A 26,987-nucleotide genomic window follows, 5' to 3' on the forward strand; every position below is an offset into this window, starting at 1 on the left:
CTCTGTTTCTTTCTCTCTCCCTCTGTTTCTCTCTCTCCCTCTGTTTCTCTCTCTCGGTCTCTGTTTCTCTCTCTCTCCCTCTGTTTCTCTCTCTCTCCCTCTGTTTCTCTCTCTCTCCCTCTGTTTCTCTCTCTCGGTCTCTGTTTCTCTCTCTCGGTCTCTGCTAACACCTCCATTATAACTACCATCCACTACCATTATTTATTTGTGTTTTCTGTGTTGGTGTGTGAGACACACAGCTCTTAAGTTTGCCTGTGTGCATGTGATAATATGTGTGCATATACAGTAGGTGTGTAATGCAACCAGGCCCCTGCAGTAACATTCTATTATCCAGGCATAAATCATGTTGCAGTGAAAGCTGTGAAATTAGCCATTCCTCCTTTAGGGCACAACTCCCTCTGCTCGCTTTCATCTTAACACACACACACACACGCACACACACACACACACACACACACACACACACACACACACACACACACACACACACACACACACACACACACACACACACACACACACACACACACACACACACACACACACACACACACACACACACACACACCTCTCTCCTTTGGAACCTGTCAGTCTCAATCACCAACCATCTAAATAACCCTGCGATCTCTAATGTTTAACGCTCTATGAATGCTGTTGTATCTTGTGTTTTATGTGTAATGTAAATGCCTTAGTGTATTTGGACCCCAGGAAGATGAATGGGAATCCCCTAATACATACAAATAAATACAAATCTCTGTCATATCCTCACCACCTACCCCCTTAAAGACCTCCATAAACTACAGCTACAGACGTTACTGAGGCTATAGAAGCTTCTAGCAGTTATCATAGCCGTAGGCTGAGCCCGGTTGGATGAAGAGTCTGGTTCCAATAATAAGAGCGCTGATCAGAGGAATCCATCCACTCTGTGTGTGTGTGTGTGTTATGTATTGTACACCTACTAAAAGGTGAGCCATGGTTATCCCCTAAGGTTTGCTGTCTTCACATAACATAACTCATTCTGTGAGAATGTGTGTTTTGCTACTGTGTTTTACATTGTGTACAGTTCATGAGTGTGTATGTTTGTTTGCGTGATTGTGTGTTTATGTAAGTTATTATGAAACTTAATCTCTGTCACTATTGCTTCAAAGAACTAATATCAAGTTCTGTGATGATGACACATTTGCTTGGATGTTTTTTTATTAGTAACGGCTATCTGGTTACAGTGTTTAATGGAATAGGCATGTGGTAATCCCTGGCACATCCTGATGATGCTTCCTGTTTTGAATGAAATCCTTATCACAGTTAGTGGCTAGATACTGTGGTTATCCTGGCTAGCCTGGTTAGTGTGGTTATCCTGGTTAGTGTGGTTAGTGTTGCTGGCCTGGTTAGTATGGTTATCCTGGTTAGTGTTGCTGGCCTGGTTAGTGTGGTTATCCTGGTTAGTGTGGTTAGTGTTCCTGGCCTGGTTAGTGTGGTTATCCTGGTTAGTGTTGCTGGCCTGGTTAGTGTGGTTATCCTGGTTAGTGTTGTTAGTGTTACTGGCATGGTTAGTGTGGTTATCCTGGTTAGTGTTGCTGGCCTGGTTAGTGTGGTTATCCTGGTTAGTGTTGCTGGCCTGGTTAGTGTGGTTATCCTGGCTAGTGTTGCTGGCCTGGTTAGTGTGGTTATCCTGGTTAGTGTGGTTAGTGTTACTGGCCTGGTTAGTGTGGTTATCCTGGTTAGTGTTGCTGGCCTGGTTAGTGTGGTTATCCTGGTTAGTGTGGTTAGTGTTACTGGCCTGGTTAGTGTGGTTATCCTGGTTAGTGTTGCTGGCCTGGTTAGTGTGGTTATCCTGGTTAGTGTGGTTAGTGTTACTGGCCTGGTTAGTGTGGTTATCCTGGTTAGTGTTGCTGGCCTGGTTAGTGTAGTTATCCTGGTTAGTGTGGTTATTGTTACTGGCCTGGTTAGTGTGGTTATCCTGGTTAGTGTGGTTATCCTGGTTAGTGTGGTTAGTGTTGCTGGCCTGGTTAGTGTGGTTATCCTGGTTAGTGTGGTTAGTGTTACTGGCCTGGTTAGTGTGGTTATCCTGGTTAGTGTGGTTAGTGTTACTGGCCTGGTTAGTGTGGTTATCCTGGTTAGTGTTGCTGGCCTGGTTAGTGTGGTTATCCTGGTTAGTGTGGTTAGTGTTACTGGCCTGGTTAGTGTGGTTATCCTGGTTAGTGTTGCTGGCCTGGTTAGTGTGGTTATCCTGGTTAGTGTGGTTAGTGTTACTGGCCTGGTTAGTGTGGTTATCCTGGTTAGTGTTGCTGGCCTGGTTAGTGTAGTTATCCTGGTTAGTGTGGTTATCCTGGTTAGTGTTGTTAGTGTTACTGGCATGGTTAGTGTGGTTATCCTGGTTAGTGTTGCTGGCCTGGTTAGTGTGGTTATCCTGGTTAGTGTTGCTGGCCTGGTTAGTGTGGTTATCCTGGCTAGTGTTGCTGGCCTGGTTAGTGTGGTTATCCTGGTTAGTGTGGTTAGTGTTACTGGCCTGGTTAGTGTGGTTATCCTGGTTAGTGTTGCTGGCCTGGTTAGTGTGGTTATCCTGGTTAGTGTGGTTAGTGTTACTGGCCTGGTTAGTGTGGTTATCCTGGTTAGTGTTGCTGGCCTGGTTAGTGTGGTTATCCTGGTTAGTGTGGTTAGTGTTACTGGCCTGGTTAGTGTGGTTATCCTGGTTAGTGTTGCTGGCCTGGTTAGTGTAGTTATCCTGGTTAGTGTGGTTATTGTTACTGGCCTGGTTAGTGTGGTTATCCTGGTTAGTGTGGTTATCCTGGTTAGTGTGGTTAGTGTTGCTGGCCTGGTTAGTGTGGTTATCCTGGTTAGTGTGGTTAGTGTTACTGGCCTGGTTAGTGTGGTTATCCTGGTTAGTGTGGTTAGTGTTACTGGCCTGGTTAGTGTGGTTATCCTGGTTAGTGTTGCTGGCCTGGTTAGTGTGGTTATCCTGGTTAGTGTGGTTAGTGTTACTGGCCTGGTTAGTGTGGTTATCCTGGTTAGTGTTGCTGGCCTGGTTAGTGTGGTTATCCTGGTTAGTGTGGTTAGTGTTACTGGCCTGGTTAGTGTGGTTATCCTGGTTAGTGTTGCTGGCCTGGTTAGTGTAGTTATCCTGGTTAGTGTGGTTATTGTTACTGGCCTGGTTAGTGTGGTTATCCTGGTTAGTGTGGTTATCCTGGTTAGTGTGGTTAGTGTTGCTGGCCTGGTTAGTGTGGTTATCCTGGTTAGTGTGGTTAGTGTTACTGGCCTGGTTAGTGTGGTTATCCTGGTTAGTGTGGTTAGTGTTACTGGCCTGGTTAGTGTGGTTATCCTGGTTAGTGTTGCTGGCCTGGTTAGTGTGGTTATCCTGGTTAGTGTGGTTAGTGTTACTGGCCTGGTTAGTGTGGTTATCCTGGTTAGTGTTGCTGGCCTGGTTAGTGTGGTTATCCTGGTTAGTGTGGTTAGTGTTACTGGCCTGGTTAGTGTGGTTATCCTGGTTAGTGTTGCTGGCCTGGTTAGTGTAGTTATCCTGGTTAGTGTGGTTAGTGTTACTGGCCTGGTTAGTGTGGTTATCCTGGTTAGTGTTGCTGGCCTGGTTAGTGTGGTTATCCTGGTTAGTGTGGTTAGTGTTACTGGCCTGGTTAGTGTGGTTATCCTGGTTAGTGTGGTTAGTGTTGCTGGCCTGGTTAGTGTGGTTATCCTGGTTAGTGTGGTTAGTGTTACTGGCCTGGTTAGTGTGGTTATCCTGGTTAGTGTTACTGGCCTGGTTAGTGTGGTTATCCTGGTTAGTGTGGTTAGTGTTACTGGCCTGGTTAGTGTGGTTATCCTGGTTAGTGTTGCTGGCCTGGTTAGTGTGGTTATCCTGGTTAGTGTTGCTGGCCTGGTTAGTGTGGTTATCCTGGCTAGTGTTGCTGGCCTGGTTAGTGTGGTTATCCTGGTTAGTGTGGTTAGTGTTACTGGCCTGGTTAGTGTGGTTATCCTGGTTAGTGTTGCTGGCCTGGTTAGTGTGGTTATCCTGGTTAGTGTGGTTAGTGTTACTGGCCTGGTTAGTGTGGTTATCCTGGTTAGTGTTGCTGGCCTGGTTAGTGTGGTTATCCTGGTTAGTGTGGTTAGTGTTACTGGCCTAGTTAGTGTGGTTATCCTGGTTAGTGTTGCTGGCCTGGTTAGTGTAGTTATCCTGGTTAGTGTGGTTAGTGTTACTGGCCTGGTTAGTGTGGTTATCCTGGTTAGTGTGGTTATCCTGGTTAGTGTGGTTAGTGTTGCTGGCCTGGTTAGTGTGGTTATCCTGGTTAGTGTGGTTAGTGTTACTGGCCTGGTTAGTGTGGTTATCCTGGTTAGTGTGGTTAGTGTTACTGGCCTGGTTAGTGTGGTTATCCTGGTTAGTGTTACTGGCCTGGTTAGTGTGGTTATCCTGGTTAGTGTGGTTAGTGTTACTGGCCTGGTTAGTGTGGTTATCCTGGTTAGTGTTGCTGGCCTGGTTAGTGTGGTTATCCTGGTTAGTGTGGTTAGTGTTACTGGCCTGGTTAGTGTGGTTATCCTGGTTAGTGTTACTGGCCTGGTTAGTGTGGTTATCCTGGTTAGTGTGGTTAGTGTTACTGGCCTGGTTAGTGTGGTTATCCTGGTTAGTGTTGCTGGCCTGGTTAGTGTGGTTATCCTGGTTAGTGTTGCTGGCCTGGTTAGTGTGGTTATCCTGGCTAGTGTTGCTGGCCTGGTTAGTGTGGTTATCCTGGTTAGTGTGGTTAGTGTTACTGGCCTGGTTAGTGTGGTTATCCTGGTTAGTGTTGCTGGCCTGGTTAGTGTGGTTATCCTGGTTAGTGTGGTTAGTGTTACTGGCCTGGTTAGTGTGGTTATCCTGGTTAGTGTTGCTGGCCTGGTTAGTGTGGTTATCCTGGTTAGTGTGGTTAGTGTTACTGGCCTGGTTAGTGTGGTTATCCTGGTTAGTGTTGCTGGCCTGGTTAGTGTAGTTATCCTGGTTAGTGTGGTTAGTGTTACTGGCCTGGTTAGTGTGGTTATCCTGGTTAGTGTGGTTATCCTGGTTAGTGTGGTTAGTGTTGCTGGCCTGGTTAGTGTGGTTATCCTGGTTAGTGTGGTTAGTGTTACTGGCCTGGTTAGTGTGGTTATCCTGGTTAGTGTGGTTAGTGTTACTGGCCTGGTTAGTGTGGTTATCCTGGTTAGTGTTGCTGGCCTGGTTAGTGTGGTTATCCTGGTTAGTGTGGTTAGTGTTACTGGCCTGGTTAGTGTGGTTATCCTGGTTAGTGTTGCTGGCCTGGTTAGTGTGGTTATCCTGGTTAGTGTGGTTAGTGTTACTGGCCTGGTTAGTGTGGTTATCCTGGTTAGTGTTGCTGGCCTGGTTAGTGTAGTTATCCTGGTTAGTGTGGTTAGTGTTACTGGCCTGGTTAGTGTGGTTATCCTGGTTAGTGTTGCTGGCCTGGTTAGTGTGGTTATCCTGGTTAGTGTGGTTAGTGTTACTGGCCTGGTTAGTGTGGTTATCCTGGTTAGTGTGGTTAGTGTTACTGGCCTGGTTAGTGTGGTTAGTGTTACTGGCCTGGTTAGTGTGACTGGCCTGGTTAGTGTTGTTAGTGTTACTGGCCTGGTTAGTGTTACTGGCCTGGTTAGTGTGGTTATCCTGGCTAGTGTTGCTGGCCTGGTTAGTGTGGTTATCCTGGTTAGTGTGGTTAGTGTTACTGGCCTGGTTAGTGTGGTTATCCTGGTTAGTGTTGCTGGCCTGGTTAGTGTGGTTATCCTGGTTAGTGTGGTTAGTGTTACTGGCCTGGTTAGTGTGGTTATCCTGGTTAGTGTGGTTAGTGTTGCTGGCCTGGTTAGTGTGGTTATCCTGGTTAGTGTGGTTAGTGTTACTGGCCTGGTTAGTGTGGTTATCCTGGTTAGTGTTACTGGCCTGGTTAGTGTGGTTATCCTGGTTAGTGTGGTTAGTGTTACTGGCCTGGTTAGTGTGGTTATCCTGGTTAGTGTTGCTGGCCTGGTTAGTGTGGTTATACTGGTTAGTGTGGTTAGTGTTACTGGCCTGGTTAGTGTGGTTATCCTGGTTAGTGTGGTTAGTGTTACTGGCCTGGTTAGTGTGGTTAGTGTTACTGGCCTGGTTAGTGTTGTTAGTGTTACTGGCCTGGTTAGTGTTACTGGCCTGGTTAGTGTTGTTAGTGTTACTGGCCTGGTTAGTGTTACTGGCCTGGTTAGTGTGGTTAGTGTTACTGGCCTGGTTAGTGTTGTTAGTGTTACTGGCCTGGTTAGTGTTACTGGCCTGGTGAGTGTGGTTAGTGTTACTGGCCTGGTTAGTGTTGTTAGTGTTACTGGCCTGGTTAGTGTTACTGGCCTGGTTAGTGTTGTTAGTGTTACTGGCCTGGTTAGTGTGGTTAGTGTTACTGGCCTGGTTAGTGTGGTTAGTGTTACTGGCCTGGTTAGTGTGGTTAGTGTTACTGGCCTGGTTAGTGTGGTTAGTGTTACTGGCCTGGTTAGTGTGGTTAGTGTTACTGGCCTGGTTAGTGTGGTTAGTGTTACTGGCCTGGTTAGTGTGGTTAGTGTTACTGGCCTGGTTAGTGTGGTTAGTGTTACTGGCCTGGTTAGTGTTACTGGCCTGGTTAGTGTTACTGGCCTGGTTAGTGTGGTTAGTGTTACTGGCCTGGTTAGTGTGACTGGCCTGGTTAGTGTTGTTAGTGTTACTGGCCTGGTTAGTGTTACTGGCCTGGTTAGTGTGGTTATCCTGGCTAGTGTTGCTGGCCTGGTTAGTGTGGTTATCCTGGTTAGTGTGGTTAGTGTTACTGGCCTGGTTAGTGTGGTTATCCTGGTTAGTGTTGCTGGCCTGGTTAGTGTGGTTATCCTGGTTAGTGTGGTTAGTGTTACTGGCCTGGTTAGTGTGGTTATCCTGGTTAGTGTTGCTGGCCTGGTTAGTGTGGTTATCCTGGTTAGTGTGGTTAGTGTTACTGGCCTGGTTAGTGTGGTTATCCTGGTTAGTGTTGCTGGCCTGGTTAGTGTAGTTATCCTGGTTAGTGTGGTTAGTGTTACTGGCCTGGTTAGTGTGGTTATCCTGGTTAGTGTGGTTATCCTGGTTAGTGTGGTTAGTGTTGCTGGCCTGGTTAGTGTGGTTATCCTGGTTAGTGTGGTTAGTGTTACTGGCCTGGTTAGTGTGGTTATCCTGGTTAGTGTGGTTAGTGTTACTGGCCTGGTTAGTGTGGTTATCCTGGTTAGTGTTGCTGGCCTGGTTAGTGTGGTTATCCTGGTTAGTGTGGTTAGTGTTACTGGCCTGGTTAGTGTGGTTATCCTGGTTAGTGTTGCTGGCCTGGTTAGTGTGGTTATCCTGGTTAGTGTGGTTAGTGTTACTGGCCTGGTTAGTGTGGTTATCCTGGTTAGTGTTGCTGGCCTGGTTAGTGTAGTTATCCTGGTTAGTGTGGTTAGTGTTACTGGCCTGGTTAGTGTGGTTATCCTGGTTAGTGTTGCTGGCCTGGTTAGTGTGGTTATCCTGGTTAGTGTGGTTAGTGTTACTGGCCTGGTTAGTGTGGTTATCCTGGTTAGTGTGGTTAGTGTTGCTGGCCTGGTTAGTGTGGTTATCCTGGTTAGTGTGGTTAGTGTTACTGGCCTGGTTAGTGTGGTTATCCTGGTTAGTGTTACTGGCCTGGTTAGTGTGGTTATCCTGGTTAGTGTGGTTAGTGTTACTGGCCTGGTTAGTGTGGTTATCCTGGTTAGTGTTGCTGGCCTGGTTAGTGTGGTTATACTGGTTAGTGTGGTTAGTGTTACTGGCCTGGTTAGTGTGGTTATCCTGGTTAGTGTGGTTAGTGTTACTGGCCTGGTTAGTGTGGTTAGTGTTACTGGCCTGGTTAGTGTTGTTAGTGTTACTGGCCTGGTTAGTGTTACTGGCCTGGTTAGTGTTGTTAGTGTTACTGGCCTGGTTAGTGTTACTGGCCTGGTTAGTGTGGTTAGTGTTACTGGCCTGGTTAGTGTTGTTAGTGTTACTGGCCTGGTTAGTGTTACTGGCCTGGTGAGTGTGGTTAGTGTTACTGGCCTGGTTAGTGTTGTTAGTGTTACTGGCCTGGTTAGTGTTACTGGCCTGGTTAGTGTTGTTAGTGTTACTGGCCTGGTTAGTGTGGTTAGTGTTACTGGCCTGGTTAGTGTGGTTAGTGTTACTGGCCTGGTTAGTGTGGTTAGTGTTACTGGCCTGGTTAGTGTGGTTAGTGTTACTGGCCTGGTTAGTGTGGTTAGTGTTACTGGCCTGGTTAGTGTGGTTAGTGTTACTGGCCTGGTTAGTGTGGTTAGTGTTACTGGCCTGGTTAGTGTGGTTAGTGTTACTGGCCTGGTTAGTGTTACTGGCCTGGTTAGTGTTACTGGCCTGGTTAGTGTGGTTAGTGTTACTGGCCTGGTTAGTGTGACTGGCCTGGTTAGTGTTGTTAGTGTTACTGGCCTGGTTAGTGTTACTGGCCTGGTTAGTGTTGTTAGTGTTACTGGCCTGGTTAGTGTTACTGGCCTGGTTAGTGTTGTTAGTGTTACTGGCCTGGTTAGTGTGGTTAGTGTTACTGGCCTGGTTAGTGTTACTGGCCTGGTTAGTGTTGTTAGTGTGACTGGCCTGGTTAGTGTTGTTAGTGTTACTGGCCTGGTTAGTGTTACTGGCCTGGTTAGTGTTGTTAGTGTTACTGGCCTGGTTAGTGTTACCGGCCTGGTTAGTGTGGTTAGTGTTACTGGCCTGGTTAGTGTGGTTAGTGTTACTGGCCTGGTTAGTGTGGTTAGTGTTACTGGCCTGGTTAGTGTGGTTAGTGTTACTGGCCTGGTTAGTGTGGTTAGTGTTACTGGCCTGGTTAGTGTGGTTAGTGTTACTGGCCTGGTTAGTGTTACTGGCCTGGTTAGTGTTACTGGCCTGGTTAGTGTGGTTAGTGTTACTGGCCTGGTTAGTGTGACTGGCCTGGTTAGTGTTGTTAGTGTTACTGGCCTGGTTAGTGTTACTGGCCTGGTTAGTGTTGTTAGTGTTACTGGCCTGGTTAGTGTTACTGGCCTGGTTAGTGTTGTTAGTGTTACTGGCCTGGTTAGTGTGGTTAGTGTTACTGGCCTGGTTAGTGTTACTGGCCTGGTTAGTGTTGTTAGTGTGACTGGCCTGGTTAGTGTTGTTAGTGTTACTGGCCTGGTTAGTGTTACTGGCCTGGTTAGTGTTGTTAGTGTTACTGGCCTGGTTAGTGTTACCGGCCTGGTTAGTGTGGTTAGTGTTACTGGCCTGGTTAGTGTGGTTATCCTGGTTAGTGTGGTTAGTGTTACTGGCCTGGTTAGTGTTGTTAGTGTTACTGGCCTGGTTAGTGTGGTTATCCTGGTTAGTGTTACTGGCCTGGTTAGTGTGGTTAGTGTTACTGGCCTGGTTAGTATGGTTAAAATTCAAAAGTTTGGGGTCACTTAGATGTATTTGTTTTTGAAAGAAAAGCAAAAAAAATGTGCCCATTAAAATAAGATTTATCAGAAATACAGTGTAGACATTGTTAATGTTGTAAATGACTATTGTAGCTGGAAACAGCTATTTTTTTAGGGAATATCTACATAGGTGTACAGAGGCCCATTTTCAGCAACCATCACTCCTGTGTTCCAATGGCACATTGTGTTAGCTAATCCAAGTTTATCATTTTAAAGGGATAATTGATAATTAGAAAAGAATTTTGGAATTATGTTAGCACAGCTAAAAATGGTTGCGCTGATTAAAGACACAATAAAACGGGCCTTCTTTAGACTAGTTGAGTATCTGGAGCATCAGATAAAGCTGGTTGAGAGTGTGCAAAACTGTCATCAGGGCAAAGGGTGGCTCCTTTGAAGAATCTCAAATATAAAATATAAACAAATCATTATAACAATTTTGGTTACGACATGATTCCATATGTGTTATTTCATAGTTGTGATGTCTTCACTATTATTCTACAATGTAGAAAGTAGTCAAAATAATGAAAAACCCTATAATGAGAAGGTGTGTCCAAACTTTTGACTGGTAGTATATGGATCTTGTTTTGAGATCAAAGCGAGAGCTGCATGGATCTACGTTTGCACATTCTGTTCATATCCCTTAATAGTTAGTGAGTTAGTAGCCCAGTTATTGCTAATTTGTAGTCAGCAATAGGGGAGTGATTGCTTCCTACAAGAGCACAAAACATGTACATTTCTAGACATCTTTGAAAAGCAAGTCAGGAGCTTTTTTTGTCTTAAAAGGGGCAGTGTTGTATTTTGAGACTGGTTTGAATAGGCTAAGTAGCCAATAGGCAGAGGGTAGCATGATTTGTCTGATTCTCTGTAATAATGGTATGGGAATAGCATTGCATTTTATTTTGTAAAGTAGTTTCTTGCATCAAACAAGGCAACATTTTCAGTCACCTCCTTGTCTGAAGGACAAGTGGTTAAACAGGTTGATGCCAAGACATGCATGTTTTTTCAAAAGGCTCATGGACCGTAGGCCTACATTCAACACCACACATTAGCTGCTACTGTAGGCTGAATGATAGAAAAGCTATTTCCATGTTAAAATGTTATGGGATGTATTTTCTCCATTTATTTTTATGGCCACTGTTGAAACTGTACATTACAGTGGGTACAGCCTCAGTGTTCATCGTAAATACACGCTGGAAGTTGCACAGAATTTTTGTGCTCAGCAGACCTGACATTTGCTCAGTCCCCAACATTTTTTTTTTGGGGGGGGGGACATGGTTGGTGTGATTAACCTGTTTAGTGTAGTTAATCCTGGTTAGTTTTTGTATAATTTTTATTTAATCAGGCAAGTCAGTTCTTATTTACAATGACGGCCTACACCAGCCAAACCTGGTTGACACTGGGCCAATGGTGCGCCACCCTATGGGACTCCCAATCACAGCTGGTTGTGATACAGCCTGGATTCAAACCAGGGTGTCTGTAGTGACACCTCTAGCACTGAGATGCGGTGCCTTAGACCTCTGCACCACTCGGGAGACGCTAATCCACTCGGGAGCAGTGTGGTTAGTCTGGCTAGCGAGCAGTTTGCATAAGCCTGGTTGTATAACACTGGCATGGCACGTCTCAGCCCCAGGCAGATGAAACAGAGGAGACAGGGCGTGTGTGTGTGTGTGTGTGTGTGTTTGTTTGTGTGTGGCCGCCACCAGCTCCCTCTCCTGGTTCTCATTAGATCTCAGCTCCCTGAGGAGGAACGTACCATCAGATTGATTACTCTTGTCCGTGTCAAAGCACACAGAGCCTTCGCCAGGTCCACTTGATAGTCAGTAAACATCCCTGGTTTGAAGTCAATGGGAAGATGGAAAAAACACTTATCTAAAACCATCAACAAAGACAGTATTGATTCAATAGTAATCTCTCCTACTCACTCTAACCTGTTTAACATAATCAGAAGACAATGAAGTTGACAAGATGATTCCAGTGGTGCATTTCCATACAGGATTTACAACCATGTTTTACCCAAAAAGCCACCATCTGTGCGGGCCGTCAGTTGTGTCTCTCTGGGCCATGGCTACAGCGGTCTTCCTCTGACTCGGGGCCAAAGCCAGGCCAATGGTACTTTTGAGATGGCATTTACATATCTGTGAACTGTAACACCTTCTCACAAAGCAACTGTTTTTGATTATGCAGAGGCTGTTGATTCTGCTCTTCATTGTCAGCCCTAGATATGGAAACACAATGTCTCCACAACAACATCAGGGTGTAGACACCAGTCAAGAAGCAGCACAAGTGTGTGGGACTGGGTGTTTCTCCTCTCCTCTCCTCTCCTCTCCTCTCCTCTCCTCTCCTCTCCTCTCCTCTCCTCTCCTCTCCTCTCCTCTCATTTGGGCGGCAGGGTAGCCTAGTGGTTAGAGCATTGGACTAGTAACCGAAAGGTTGCAAGTTCAAATCCCTGAGCTGACAAGGTACAAAATCTGTAGTTCTGCCCCTGAACAGGCAGTTAACCCACTGTTCCTAGGCCGTCATTGAAAATAAGAATTTGTTCTTAACTGACTTGCCTAGTTAAATAATGGTAAAATAAAAAAATACAAATTAATAGCATATGGAGATAGGCAGCTGCAGCCTGGCTGGCTATATTTCAGAACAGAGTTTAGTAAGCTGTCATAAATTCACTCTATGCTAGAGCTCCATTCAATCAATCCTGGTCACAGAGTTTCCGGTGTACATAAAAAAAACATGATTCTACATATAATGTTCTTACATTTTGGGACAATACAGTCTATCTGCAATGTGGTTTTTTAACACATAGTGTGTGTGTGTGTACTTTGTGTGTGTACTGTGTGTTTGCATATCTGTGAATGTGTTGGTGTGTTTTTGGTTAAATCTGTCATTGTGTTCAGTCCCCTGTGGTGCTGCACTGTTTTCAGTAAAACCTTTACGGCTGTATTAATGTAGGATTTTACGACACCCCTGTTGACTTAATACCCCTAATACTCAGCAAAGAATTCCTGAAATCATTTTTGGACCTCGCTGAGCCTCTGCTATATGAATAACAGCTTGAACAAGAGAACAAACTTTTGTTAATACAAACAGTAATAATCAAATCCCAGATTTCCCTGCACAACAACAATTAGGGTTTATTTAAATAAAAACAGATTTCTGTGGAGAAACATGAACGTTTTGTTGCTTAATGTCCCAAAGAGTACTAAGATGGTCACGATGAGCAAGAGGGTTGAGGTACCGTATATGAGATTGACATAATAATGTGAGTCACATATACGCCTCTCTTATCAACCTCAACAGGGGCCCCTGTTTATCTTTCTTCTCATTGGCTATACACCCTACTCTGCTTTGAGCCTGTTGGTTATTCAGCCTCCAGTGTGTTGTGCTCATTGGCTGTTCACCTTGCTGTGCGTAAATGGCAGTAAGGTAACAGGAAATGAGATATTTGTCCTGCTTTGACCTGCCCTGTAAACTCACACCAGCTGCTTGGTGTTCTCTTACCCGCTACCACCCTCTACGCCCTGTCTTCCTGTGTTCTCTTACCCCTACCACCCTCTATCCCCTGTCCTCCTGTGTTATATTACCCCACTACTACCCCCCAAACACAGCATCCCGTTCCTCACCCCCTGGAATTAATGGTCTATGTTCTGTTACTCCACTTGGCCACATAGCCCTAACCACCCAATTTCCACGTCCTATGGACCCTCACTGCCTCCCACATGGCTCCGTGTTAATGATGGAGCAAGGGGCCCTCTCCTGCCAAATCATTGGGGAGAGAGTACACCCTTCCACTCCTAGCGTGCATGTGTTTCTGTAGAGAACAACACCTCTTCACTCCTCAATCTAACAGCCAAAACACTGGAAACTCCCAAGTCTACTGCTTCTCAGTAAACTCTACTTTCAGCATTATATCTGACCCAAGAGCTCTGTAAAACTTAGTGAGAGTAGCCATTAGACTGGTCCCATAGCTCTGACGCCGCTTTAGAAAACTTTGTATATTGAATAACCAAATATGTTTCTGTTTCTCTCTCTTAGTTCTCTTGAAGCCTTGGACCTCTCTCATAACAGCCTCACTTCAGTCCCCCTCTACCTACCCCGCCCTCTGCGTCAGCTGACCCTGCAACACAACTCCATTGGTCGAATCCCTGCGTATGTCTTTGGCCACCTGCGCCCCGGCCTAGAGTCCCTCCGTCTATCCCACAATGCACTAGGGGACGAAGGAGTGCAAGGAGTTTCTTTTGTGGGCATGTACCGATCGCTTGTTGAGCTCCTATTGGACAATAACCGTCTGGGGGCGGTGCCTCGCAGCGTGTGGCAGTTTAGGAACCTGCAGGTGCTGAGGCTCGACTACAACCAAATCAGGTATGACTCCAGTGCTACCAATCTTCTCTACCGCTGTAGGTACTGTGCTCACCAAGGGTAAATGCGGCCAAACTGAACCACCACCTACAGTACCAGTACCAAGTTTGGAAACACCTACTCAAGGGTTTTTCTTTATTGTAACAATTTTATACATTGTAGAATAATAGTGAAGACATCAAAACTATGAAATAACACATATGGAATCATGTAGTAACCAAAAAAGTGTTAAACAAATAATTTATTTGAGATTCTTCAAAGTAGCCACCCTTTGCCTTGATGACAGCTTTTTACACTCTTGCAATCTCTTCACCAGCTTCAACTGGAATGCTTTTTCAACAGTCTTGAAGGAGTTCCCACATATTCTGAGCACTTTTTGGCTGCTTTTCCTTCACTCTGTGGTCCAACTCCTCCCAAACCATCTCAATATATCCAAGATGGTGCAGCAGTAAGACGTGTTTGCTTTCGTCCCATGTAAATATTGTCTTTTTCGATTTTTTATTGCATACATTTCAGTCTCTTTTTTCAAGTTTTGAAATAAATGTACATTCCTGCAACCCGCCTCACCCAATGTGGTACGGATCAGCTATTTTTTTAGACCTTATAAATGGAACCTCCATCAGTTGCTAGCCAGCTAATTAGCTATTAGCTATTCAGTCATTGTTAGCCACTGCTAGCGGTCTTTACCTTTAGCTCGGACTCCTGACACTTTAGCCTGGATAACCCGGATAATACCTGCCAGTCTGCACAGTGTGAAACTAGCCATGAGCATATTGGACTGCTTTTTCCATTACACCACCGGACTCCTGCCGCAAGCTCTGGACCATTACACCAGATCTTCGCAGCTAGCTAGTTACTACAGAGGAGCTATTTTGGCTAACGCCCTTGTCCAGAAGCATGCAACAGTTTGCCCCGAGCTAGGCCCATCTCCCGGCTAGCAAACGAAGTATACCAACTACAACACTTCTCTTACCAATTGGCCTGGACCCTTTGTCGACACGGAGCCCCACGATCCATCACGACTGGTCTGCAGGTCTGCTGACGTAACTCGGTCGATGTGCTCTCAACCGGCCTCTGCGTCGAGGATGTTTGGTGATGATCCATCTGCTAGCCCCAAACTCTGTGTCTCCCGCTTGCTCAACGTAGTAATCGACTACCGAACTGTTCCCTGTTTTTATCTAGTGCTGCTCAATGGACCCTATGATCACTCGGCCACACAGCTGATGCCTGCTGGACTGTCCATTAACACGAACCGGAACCCCTAACAGAAGCTAGCCAGCTAACTAGCTACTAGCTGGTAGTCAGTTAGCCACTGCCAGCGGTCATCAGCTAACCTTAGCCCGGTCAACTCCTGCCAGTCTCCACAGCGCGATTCAACCCAGAGCATCTCGGACTGCTTTTTCGCCACATCTCCTCATCCTACCTCAAGCTCTGAACCTTTTCACCTGGATCAGCGCAGCTAGCTAGCTGCTATCTGAGTGGCTACTCCTGGCTAACGTCTCTATCCCAAAGCAAGCACCAGTTAGCCGGGAACTAGCCTGGTGCTAGGCCCATCTCCCGGCTAGCTGAAGAGGTCCATCAGCCACTTCTTGGGCTACAATACCTATTTTGCCCATTGGCCTGGACCCCTTTTACTGCCGAAACGGAGCCCCCCGATCCATCATGACTAGTCTACCGACGTAATCCACCCGAGGGGTTTTCAACAGGCTCCTCTGTTGCGACTTCCCCTGATGGACCATCCACTAGCCTGCTAGCCTTACCCTGCTAGCTGTCTAGAGCATATCAGACTGTTAGCAGAAGAGGTCCATCAGATAAATTCTTGGGCTACAATACCTATTTTGCCAATTGGCCTGGAACCTTTTACTGTCTACACAAAGCCCTGCTGATCCATCACAACTGGTCTGCCGACGTAACCGTCCGAGGGGGCTACAAGACTCTTTCATCGCGACGCCCTAAGACCCTTCTGCTAGCCTGCTAGCCCTGGCCCGCTAGCTGTCTGAATCGTCGTGTCACCAGCTTGCCTAGCTACTCACTGGTCCCTATGATGAGTCGGCTATGCATGCCTCTCCCTAATGTCAATATGCCTTGTCCATTGCTATTTTGGTTAGTGATTGTCTTATTTCACTGTAGAGCCTTCAGCCCTGCTCAATATGCCTTAGCTAGCCCTTTTGTTCCACCTCCCACACATGCGGTGACCTCACCTGGTTTAAATGGTGTCTCTAGAGACAGAACCTCTCTCATCGTCACTCAATGCCTAGGTTTACCTCCACTGTATTCACATCCTACCATACCCTTGTCTGTACATTATGCCTTGAATCTATTCTTCCGTGCCCAGAAATCTGCTCCTTTTACTCTCTGTTCCGAGCGCACTAGACGACCAGTTCTTATAGCCTTTAGCCGTACCCTTATCCTACTCCTACTCTGTTCCTCTGGTGATGTAGAGGTTAATCCAGGACCTGCAGTGCCTAGCTCCACTCCCATTCTCCAGGCGCTCTCATTTGTTGACTTCTGTAATCGTAAAAGCCTTGGTTTCAGGCATGTTAACATTAGAAGCCTCCTCCCTAAGTTTGTTTTAGTCTCTCACCGTTGCTGCTTGTTATAGGCCACCTTCAGCCCCCAGCAGTGCCCTGGACACCATGTGTGAATTGATTGTCCCCCATCTATCTTCAGAGCTTGTACTGTTGGGTGACCTAAACTGGGACATGTTTAACACCCCGGCCGTCCTACAATATTAGCAAGATGCCCTCAATCTTACACAAACTTTCAATGAACCAGGTACAACCTCAAATCAGGTAAACACGGGCACCCTCATAGATATCCCCCTGACCAACCTGCCCTCTAAATACACCTCTGCTGTCTTCAACCAGGATCTCAGTGATCATTGCCTGCATCCGTAATGGGTCTGCAGTCAAACGGCCACCCCTCATCACTGTCAAACGCTTCCTAAAACACTTCAGCGAGTAGGCCTTTCTAATCAACCTGGCCCAGGTACCCTGGAAGGATATTGACCTCATTCCGTCAGTAGAGGATCCCTGGTTATTCTTTAAAAGTTCTTTCCTCTTAAATAAGCATGCCCCATTCAAAAAATGTAGAACCAGGAACAGATATAGCCCTTGGTTCACTCCAGACCTGACTGCCCTTAACCAGCACAAAAACATCCTGTGGCGTACCGCATTAGCATCGAATAGCCCCCGCGATATGCAACTTTTCAGAGAAGTTAGGAAGAGGCAGTTAGGAAAGCAAAGGCTAGCTTTTTCAAACATAAATTTGCATCCTGTAGTACAAACTCCAAAAAGTTCTGGGACACTGTAAAGTCCATTGAGAATAAGAGCACCTCCTCCCAGCTGCCCGCTGCACTAAGGCTAGGAAACACTGTCCCCACTGATAAATCCACGATAATTGAGAATTTCAATAAACATTTTTCTACGGCTGGCCATGCTTTCCACTTGGCTACCCCTACCCCAGGCAACAGCCCTGCACCCCCACAGCAACTTGCCCAAGCCTCCTCCATTTATCCTTCACCCAAATTCAGTTAACTGATGTTCTGAAAGAGTTGCAAAATCTGGACCCCTACAAATCAGCAGGGCTAGACAATCTAGACCTTCTCTTTTCAAAATGATCCACCGCAATTGTTGCAAACCCTATTACTAGCCTGTTCAACCTCTCTTTCGTATCGTCTGAGATCCCCAAAAATTGGAACGCTGAGGGGGTTGTCCCCCTCTTCAAAGGGGGAGACACTCTAGACCCAAGCTGTTACAGACCTATATCTATCCTACCCTGCCTTTCTAAGGTCTTCGAAAGCCAAGTTAACAAACAGATCACCAACCATTTCGAATCCCACCGTACCTTCTTTGCTATGCAATCTGGTTTCCGAGCTGGTCATGGGTGCACCTCAGCCACGCTCAAGGTCCTAAACAATATCATAACCACCATCGATAAAAGACAATACTGTGCAGCCGTATTGATCGACCTGGCAAAGACTTTCGACTCTGTCAGTCACCACATTCTTATCGGCAGACTCAACAGCCTTGGCTTCTCAAATGACTGCCTCGCCTGGTTTACCAACTACTTCTCAGACAGAGGTCAGTGTGTCAAATCGGAGGGTCTGCTGTCCGGATGTCTGGCAGTCTCTGGGGGTGCCACAGGGTTCAATTCTTGGGCCGACTCTTTACTATGTATGCATCAATGATGTCGGTCTTGCTGCTGGTGATTCTCTGATCTGACCTCTACGCAGATCTGATCTCTACGCAGACTACACCATTCTGTATACTTCTGGCCCTTCTTTGGACAATGTGTTAACTAACCTCCAGAAGGGGCGGCAGGGTAGCCTAGTGGTTAGAGCGTTGGATGAGTAACCGGAAGGTTGCAAGTTCAAATCCCAGAGCTGACAAGGTACAAATCTGTCGTTCTGCCCCTGAACTGGCAGTTAAACCACTGTTCCTAGACCGTCATTGAAAATAAGAATTTGTTCTTAACTGACTTGCCTAGTTAAATAATGGTAAAATTAAAATAAAAAGAGCTTCAATGCCATACAACTCTCCTTCATACCATACAACTCTCCTTCCGTGGCCTCCAACTGCTCTTAAATGCAAGTAAAACTAAATGCATGCACTTCACTTCCCCGCCCATCCAATATCACTACTCTGGACGGTTCTGACTTAGAATATGTGGACAACTACAAATACCTTGGTGTCTGGCTAGACTGTAAATTCTCCTTACAGACTCACATTAAGCATCTCCAATCCAAAATTAAATCAAGAATCGGCTTCTTAATTCACAACAAAGCATCCTTCACTCATGCTGCCAAACATACCCTCGTAAAACTGACTATCCTACCGATCCTTGACTTCAGCAATGTCATTTACAATATAGCCTCCAACTCTCTACTCAGCAAATTGGATGCAGTCTATCACAGTTCCATCCGTTTTGTCACCAAAGCCCCATATACTACCCACCACTGAGACCTGTACAGTATGCTCTCGTTGGCTGGCCCTCACTTCATATTTGTCGCCAAACCAACTGGCTCCAGGTCATTTATAAGTCTTTGCTAAGTAAAGCCCAGCCTTATCTCAGCTCACTGGTCACCATAGCAGCACCCACCCGTAGCACCAGCAGGTATATTTCACTGGTCACCATTTCCTACTTTGGCTGCCTTTCCTTCCAGTTCTCTGCTACCAATGACTGCAAAAAATCACTGAAGCTGGAGACTCATATCTCCCTCACAAACTTTAAGCATCAGTTGTCAGAGCAGCTCACAGATCATTGCACCTGTACATAGCCCATCTGTAAATAGCCCATCCAACTACTTCATCCCCATATTGTTATTTTTTTTTCTCCTTTGCAGCCCTGAACCTCTACTTGCACATTCATCTTCTGCACATCTATCACTCCAATGTTTAATTGCTAAATTGTAATTACTTCGCCACTACGGCCTATTTATTGCTTTACCTTCTTAATCTTACCTCATTTGTACACACTGTATATCGATTTTTTTCTATTGTGTTATTGACTGTACGCTTGTTTATTCCATGTGTAACTCTGTGTTGTAGTTTGTGTCACACTGCTTTGCTTTATCTTGGCCAGGTCGCAGTTGTAATTGAGAACTTGTTCTCACCTGGCCTACCTGGATAAATGAAGGTGAAATAAAAAAAATATTGGGTTGAGGTCGGGTGATTGTGGAGGCCAGGTCATCTGATGCAGCACTCCATCACTCTCCTTTTTGGTCAAATAGCCCTTATATAGCTTGGAGGTGTGTTGGGTCATTGTCCTGTTGAAAAACAAATGACTGTCCCACAAAGCACAAACCAGATGGGATGGCGTATTGCTGCAGAATGCTGTGGTAGCCCTGCTGGTTAAGTGTCCCTTGAATTCTAAATAAATCACGATAGTGTCACCAGCAAAGCACTATCACACCTCTTCCTCCATGCTTCACGGTGAAAACTACACATGCAGAGATCATCCTTTCACCTACTCTGTGTCTCACAAAGACACGGTGGTTGGTAAAAAACCTCAAAATTGTACTCATCAGACCAGATTTCTTCCCGTCTAATGTCCATTGCTCGTGTTTCTTGGCCCAAGCAAGTCTCCTCTTCTTATTGGTGTCTTTTAGTAGTGCTTACTTTGCAGAAATTTGACCATGAAGGCCTGATTCACACAGTCTCCTCTGAACAGTTGATGTTGAGATGTGTCTGTTAAATGAACTCTGAAACATTTATTTGGGCTGCAATTTCTGAGGCTGGTAACTAATGAACTTATCCTCTGCAGCAGAGGTAACTCTGGGTCTTCCTTTCCTGTGGCGGTCCTCATGAGAGCCAGTTTCATCATAGAGCTTGATGGTTTTTGCGACTGCACTTGAAGAAACTTTAAAAGTTCTTGAAATTTTACGTATTGACTGACCTTCATGTCTTAAGTAATGATGGACTGTTGTTTCTCTTTGCTTATTTGAGCTGTTCTTGCCATAATATGGACTTGGTCTTTTACCAAATAGGGCTATATTCTGTATATCACCCCTACATTGTCATAACACAACTGATTGGCTCAAATGCATTAAAAACACAAATTAACTTTTAACAAGGTACACCTGTTAATTGAAATGCATTCTAGGTGACTACCTCATGAAGCTGGTTGAGAGAATGCCAAGAGTGTGCAAAGCTGTCATCAAGGCAAAGGGTGGCTACTTTGAAGAACCTCAAATATAAAATATATGTTGTTTAACACTTTTTTGGTTACTGGATGATTCCATATGTGTAATTTCATAGTTTTGATGTATTCACTGTGTATTCAAAATAGTACAAATATATAAACGAGTAGGTGTGTCCAAATTCTTGACTGGTACTGTATAAATGTAAAATCAGGTTTGAGTATATAAAGACCATGATGGCTTTAGCTATTACCACAATAAATCAAAGGAAAACCTCAGACTGAAGCGACCACAGCGTCAGGATCAGTTGAGTTCGTCTGGCACTGCCCTCTCCCTGAGGCTATGTAAGAACCAATCACAGAGCCCATTATTGGTGAGTGAACTCACTTTGCCGTCCTGTTAGAGCACAGAACTAATCTCAGGCTAATTATCCAATCAGAATGATTGTTTTGGCAGGGTGCCCAGAGGGGCCGTCAGACAAGGACAGACACGTATTCACAAGAGTACACATTAAATAACGTTTTTACACTGTGTGTGTTGCTCGCAGGTCTGTGGCGGTGGGGTCGGTGTGTCACTCTCGTGTGGCGGTGCGTTCAGCCCTGGCCTCTCTCCACCTGGAGAACAACCTTATAGAAGAAGACATCCCCTCCACTACCTTCAACTGTATTCAAGACCCTAGTAGTGTGGTCACACAGCCCCAGGAACACATACACGAAGTGTAGACCAGCTTCTCCATGTATAGATGTTCCACTGAACCATCATTAAACCTCCCTATTTTCCCACCTCCCTTTCTTCACTAATCACCTATGTCATCTCGTCATGTATGTAAACTCATGTTTGTGATGTCACAGTCGATGATAATGATGATGATAAAGATACTAATTTGTACCAGTACAGTTGTGTTACCTTACTCTAACAGAAATGAAACTACTGATGTCTGTGTATGAAAATGCTCTAGCGGTTGAGAGATAATTTTAAATAACAGCTATTCCAACCTGTGTATTTAAGGGTCTGGGGGAGGTGAGTCTTGGGGCAGGTTAGACGCATACCAGGGGTAACAGGGTAACAGTGTCAGTGGGAGATCTGAGGGAACATTGGGAAAGAATGTAAACATCATACATGTTCTCCACCCTGAGTCCAGCCATATAAACATCTCCTGCAGCATCTGACGCGTCCTGTCATGTGAAAACATAGAAGGTCCGGTCAGCCTGGGTGGCATGGTTGGGGTTGGGGAGGGAAGGAGTCTTTCTCTGTGTGTCTGAGCTGACAGGGATGGCATCATTTCTCTGTGGCACGTGGTGGATGGGAGTGTGTTTGTGTTGGAGGAAGGGTGGAAGACAGTTTATGTGTGTGTGTGTACCTTTGTGTCTGTGTGTATGTGTGCGTGTGTGTTTGTGCACGTCAGAGAGGGTTAGAGGCAGGGAGTGTGTGAGCAGGATTCATTATTTGTGTTAGCAGCTGGAGAGAAAGAGGGAAAAGGGGAAAGAGGGAGACATGAACATAGAAAGACAAGAAAGAGGGAGCTGTTCAGACTAGCTGCCCTGTTGAGAGAATACAAATACACTGTATAGGAGGGCAGAGGAGTAGAGGATGGCAGAGGAGGAGAGGGCTGAGGAGGAGGAGAGGTGGGCAGATGAGGAGAGGGCTGAGGAGGAGGAGAGGTGGGCAGAGGAGGAGAGGAGGGCAGAGGAGTAGAGGATGGCAGAGGAGGAGAGGGCTGAGGAGGAGGAGAGGTGGGCAGATGAGGAGAGGGCTGAGGAGGAGGAGAGGTGGGCAGAGGAGGAGAGGAGGGCAGAGGAGTAGAGGATGGCAGAGGAGGAGAGGGCTGAGGAGGAGGAGAGGTGGGCAGAGGAGGAGAGGGCTGAGGAGGAGGAGAGGTGGGCAGATGAGAGGTGGGCAGAGGAGGAGAGGAGGGCAGAGGAGTAGAGGATGGCAGAGGAGGAGAGGGCTGAGGAGGAGGAGAGGTGGGCAGAGGAGGAGAGGGGTGTGGAGGAGGAGAGGTGGGCAGAGGAGGAGAGGGCTGAGGAGGAGGAGAGGTGGGCAGAGGAGGAGAGGGGTGTGGAGGAGGAGAGGTGGGCAGAGGAGGAGAGGGCTGAGGAGGAGGAGAGGTGGGCAGAGGAGGAGAGGGCTGAGGAGGAGGAGGGGTGGGCAGAGGAGGAGAGGGCTGAGGAGGAGGAGAGGTGGACAGAGGAGGAGAGGAGGGCTGAGGAGGAGGAGAGGTGGGCAGAGGAGGAGAGCAGGGCTGAGGAGGAGGAGAGGTGGGCAGAGGAGGAGAGGAGATGCAGAGGAGGAGAGGAGGGCAGAGGAGGAGGAGAGGTGGGCAGAGGAGGAGAGGGGTGAGGAGGAGGAGAGGTGGGCAGAGGAGGAGAGGAGGGCTGAGGAGGAGGAGAGGTGAGCAGAGGAGGAGAGGAGGGAAGAGGAGGAGAGGAGGGCAGAGGAGGAGAGGGCTGAGGAGGATGAGAGGTGGGCATAGGAGGAGAGGAGGGCTGAGGAGAAGAGGAGGGCAGAGGAGGAGAGGAGGGCAGAGGAGGAGGAGAGGAGGGCAGAGGAGGAGGAGCGGTGGGCAGAGGAGGAGAGGAGGGCAGAGGAGGAGAGGGGTGTGGAGGAGGAGAGGTGGGCAGAGGAGGAGAGGAGGGCAGAGGATGAGAGGTGGGCAGAGGAGGAGAGGGGTGAGGAGGAGGAGGGGTGGGCAGAGGAGGAGAGGGGTGAGGAGGAGGAGAGGTGGACAGAGGAGGAGAGGAGGGCTGAGGAGGAGGAGAGGTGGGCAGAGGAGGAGAGGAGGGCAGAGGAGGAGAGCAGGGCTGAGGAGGAGGAGAGGTGGGCAGAGGAGGAGAGGAGGGCAGAGGAGGAGAGGAGGGCAGAGGAGGAGGAGAGATGGGCAGAGGAGGAGAGGGGTGAGGAGGAGGAGAGGTGGGCAGAGGAGGAGAGGAGGGCTGAGGAGGAGGAGAGGTGGGCAGAGGAGGAGAGGAGGGCAGAGGAGGAGAGGAGGGCAGAGGAGGAGAGGGCTGAGGAGGAGGAGAGGTGGGCAGAGGGGGAGAGGAGGGCTGAGGAGGAGGAGAGGTGGGCAGAGGAGGAGAGGGGGCAGAGGAGGAGGAGAGGTGGGCAGAGGAGGAGAGGAGGGCAGAGGAGGAGGAGAGGTGGGCAGAGGAGGAGAGGAGGGCAGAGGAGGAGAGGAGGGCAGAGGAGGAGAGGGCTGAGGAGGAGGAGAGGTGGGCAGAGGAGGAGAGGAGGGCTGAGGAGGAGAGGAGGGCAGAGGAGGAGAGGAGGGCAGAGGAGGAGAGGAGGGCAGAGGAGGAGAGGAGGGCAGAGGAGGAGGAGCGGTGGGCAGACGAGGAGAGGAGGGCAGAGGAGGAGGAGAGGTGGGCAGAGGAGGAGAGGAGGGCAGAGGAGGAGAGGGGTGAGGAGGAGGAGAGGTGGGCAGAGGAGGAGAGGAGGGCAGAGGAGGAGGAGAGGTGGGCAGAGGAGGAGAGGAGGGCAGAGGAGGAGGAGAGGTGGGCAGAGGAGGAGAGGAGGGCAGAGGAGGAGGAGAGGTGGGCAGAGGAGGAGAGGAGGGCAGAGGAGGAGGAGAGGAGGGCAGAGGAGGAGGAGAGGAGGGCAGAGGAGGAGAGGGCTGAGGAGGAGGAGGGGTGGGCAGAGGAGGAGAGGGCTGAGGAGGAGGAGAGGTGAGCAGAGGAGGAGAGGAGGAGAGGAAGAGAGCAGGGCATAGGAGGAAAAGAGGGCAGAAGAGGAGAGGAGGTCAGAGGAGGAAAGGAGGAGAGGGCAGAGGAGAGGAGGAGAAGAGGGCAGAGGAGAGGAGGAGAAGAGGGCAGAAGAGAGGAGGAGAAGAGGGCAGAAGAGGAGAGGAGGTCAGAGGAGGAGAGGAGGAAACGAGGGCAGAAGGAGAGGAGGTCAGAGGAGGAAAGGAGGAGAGGAGGGCAGAGGAGAGGAGGAGAAGAGGGCAGAAGGGGAGAGGAGGGCAGAGGAGGAGAGGAGGAAACGAGGGCAGAGGAGGAGAGGAGGGCAGAGGAGAAGAGGAGGAGAGGAGGGTAGAAGAGAGGAGGAGAGCAAGGCAGAGGAGGGCAGAGGAGAGGAGTAGAGGAGGGCAGAGGAGAGAAGGAGCGGAGGACAGGTGGAGGAGAGGAGGGCAGAGGAGGGTAGGAGGGCAGAGGAGGAGAGGAGGGCAGAGGAGGAGAGGAGGGCAGAGGAGAGGAGGCAGAGGAGAGGGGGGCAGAGGAGAGGAGGATAGGTGTGAAGAGAGGAGATGTGTTCTGAGCTCAGAACTGGAGCAGTATTCTCTCACAGAGAGTTAAGTGGACAGTAAAGGAGAGTGAGAAGGGAGGAGAGAGACAGAGGGAGTTGGACAGCTGGAGTGGGTTCTGAGCTGCTCTCCTATTTGGGAACTGAAGCCGCAGGAGCCCTGGTGTCCTGCCAACCTTATTGACAAAGTGACTTTACGAATCTCAATGTTCTTTCGGTTGTTCTCCCCCCTCTCTCTGTTACATGTATTCAACAGTTATAAAAAAGTTCACAATGACCCATTCTTCTGCCTGTTCTCCCCAGTTGTAGGACATCCTAGCTGAGCTGTGTGTTTTCGTGCATGTGTGAGTGTGTGCATAAATTATATAATTTACATAACAAATGATCAGAATCCACATATACTGTCGTGGCCATGAAATAAATGTACATTACTTTACAGGCTCCTGAGTGGTGCAGTGGTCTAAGCACTGAATCTCAGTGCAAGATGTGTCACCACAGTCCCTGGTTCAAATCCAGGCTGTGCCACATCCGGTTGTGATTGGAAGTCCCATAGGGCGGCGCACAATTGGCCTAGTGCCGTCCGGGTTTGGCTGGGGTAGGCCGTCATTGTAAATAAGAATTTGTTCTAAACTGACTTGCCTAGTTAAATAAAGGTTAAATAAAAAAATACAAGCAGTGCAATTGCTCTGGCAAAGTTGAGGCATTGTGTTTCATAAGCAGTTCTCTGTCAGGGTTTAAATGAGGAACAGAAGGACCTCCACGGACACTACTGTTACATACACACCACCCTTACCAGAGAGAGAGGAGGTGGAGAGGGAGGTAGAGAGGAGGTGAGTATAGAAAGGGAGAGGGGTGAGGTGAGTATAGTATGTGAGAGAGAGGGGGTGGGAGGTAGAGAGGAGGTGAGTATAGTATGTGAAAGGGAGAGGGGTGAGGTGAGTATAGTATGTGAGAGAGAGGGGTGGGAGGTAGAGAGGAGGTGAGTACAGTATGTGAAAGGGAGAGGGGTGAGGTGAGTATAGTATGTGAGAGAGAGGGGGTGGGAGGTAGAGAGGAGGTGAGTACAGTATGCGAAAGGGAGGGCGAGAGGTGAGTACAGTATGCGAAAGGGAGGGAGAGAGGTGAGTACAGTATGCGAAAGGAAGGGAGAGAGGTGAGTACAGTATGCGAAAGGGAGGGAGAGAGGTGTGTACAGTATGCGAAAGGGAGGGAGTGAGGTGAGTACAGTATGCGAAAGGGAGGGAGAGAGGTGAGTACAGTATGTGAAAGGGAGGGAGAGGGGGGAGAGGTGAGTACAGTACGTGAAAGGGAGGGAGAGAGATGAGTACAGTATGTGAAAGGGAGGGAGAGAGGTGAGTACAGTATGTGAAAGGGAGGGAGAGAGGTGAGTACAGTATGCGAAAGGGAGGGAGAGAGGTGAGTACAGTATGTGAAAGGGAGGGAGAGGGGGGAGAGGTGAGTACAGTACGTGAAAGGGAGGGAGAGAGATGAGTACAGTATGTGAAAGGGAGGGAGAGAGGTGAGTACAGTATGTGAAAGGGAGGGAGAGAGGTGAGTACAGTATGTGAAAGGAAGGGAGAGAGATGAGTACAGTATGTGAAAGGGAGGGAGAGAAGTGAGTACAGTATGTGAAAGGAAGGGAGAGAGGTGAGTACAGTATGTGAAAGGGAGGGAGAGAGGTGAGTACAGTATGTGAAAGGAAGGGAGAGAGGTGAGTACAGTATGTGAAAGGAAGGGAGAGAGATGAGTACAGTATGTGAAAGGGAGGGAGAGAGGTGAGTACAGTATGTGAAAGGGAGGGAGAGAGGTGAGTACAGTATGTGAAAGGGAGGGAGAGAGGTGAGTACAGTATGTGAAAGGAAGGGAGAGAGGTGAGTACATTATGTGAAAGGAAGGGAGAGAGATGAGTACAGTATGCGAAAGGGAGGGAGAGAGGTGAGTACAGTATGCGAAAGGAAGGGAGAGAGGTGAGTACAGTATGCGAAAGGGAGAGAGAGAGGTGTGTACAGTATGCGAAAGGGAGGGAGAGAGGTGAGTACAGTATACGAAAGGGAGGGAGAGAGGTGAGTACAGTATGTGAAAGGGAGGGAGAGGGGGGAGAGATGAGTACAGTATGTGAAAGGGAGGGAGAGAGATGAGTACAGTATGCGAAAGGGAGGGAGAGAGGTGAGTACAGTATGCGAAAGGAAGGGAGAGAGGTGAGTACAGTATGTGAAAGGAAGGGAGAGAGATGAGTACAGTATGTGAAAGGAAGGGAGAGAGATGAGTACAGTATGTGAAAGGGAGGGAGAGAGGTGAGTACAGTATGTGAAAGGGAGGGAGAGAGGTGAGTAAAGGGAGAGCGTCCCATTGTCTAGTTCTCTTCTCCGTTCTA

At 47.8% G+C, this 26,987-nt stretch overlaps 1 protein-coding gene across 1 annotated transcript in view; it reads left to right on the forward strand.

Annotated features, from left to right (window-relative positions):
• Positions 1 to 21,271, forward strand: part of si:dkey-32e6.6 (extracellular matrix protein 2) — a 53,325-nt gene extending 32,054 nt beyond the window's left edge. Inside the window, exons 6-7 of the mRNA XM_064956015.1 lie at positions 13,414 to 13,740; positions 20,925 to 21,271. Of these exons, the coding sequence (XP_064812087.1) occupies positions 13,414 to 13,740; positions 20,925 to 21,099 (502 nt within the window). The 3' untranslated portion in view covers positions 21,100 to 21,271. The remainder of the gene's footprint in view (positions 1 to 13,413; positions 13,741 to 20,924) is intronic.
• The last annotated feature ends 5,716 nt before the right edge of the window (positions 21,272 to 26,987 follow it).

The sequence above is a fragment of the Oncorhynchus masou genome, chromosome 33 (genome assembly GCF_036934945.1).
Source record: "Oncorhynchus masou masou isolate Uvic2021 chromosome 33, UVic_Omas_1.1, whole genome shotgun sequence".
NCBI classification, from domain to species: Eukaryota; Metazoa; Chordata; class Actinopteri; order Salmoniformes; family Salmonidae; genus Oncorhynchus; species Oncorhynchus masou.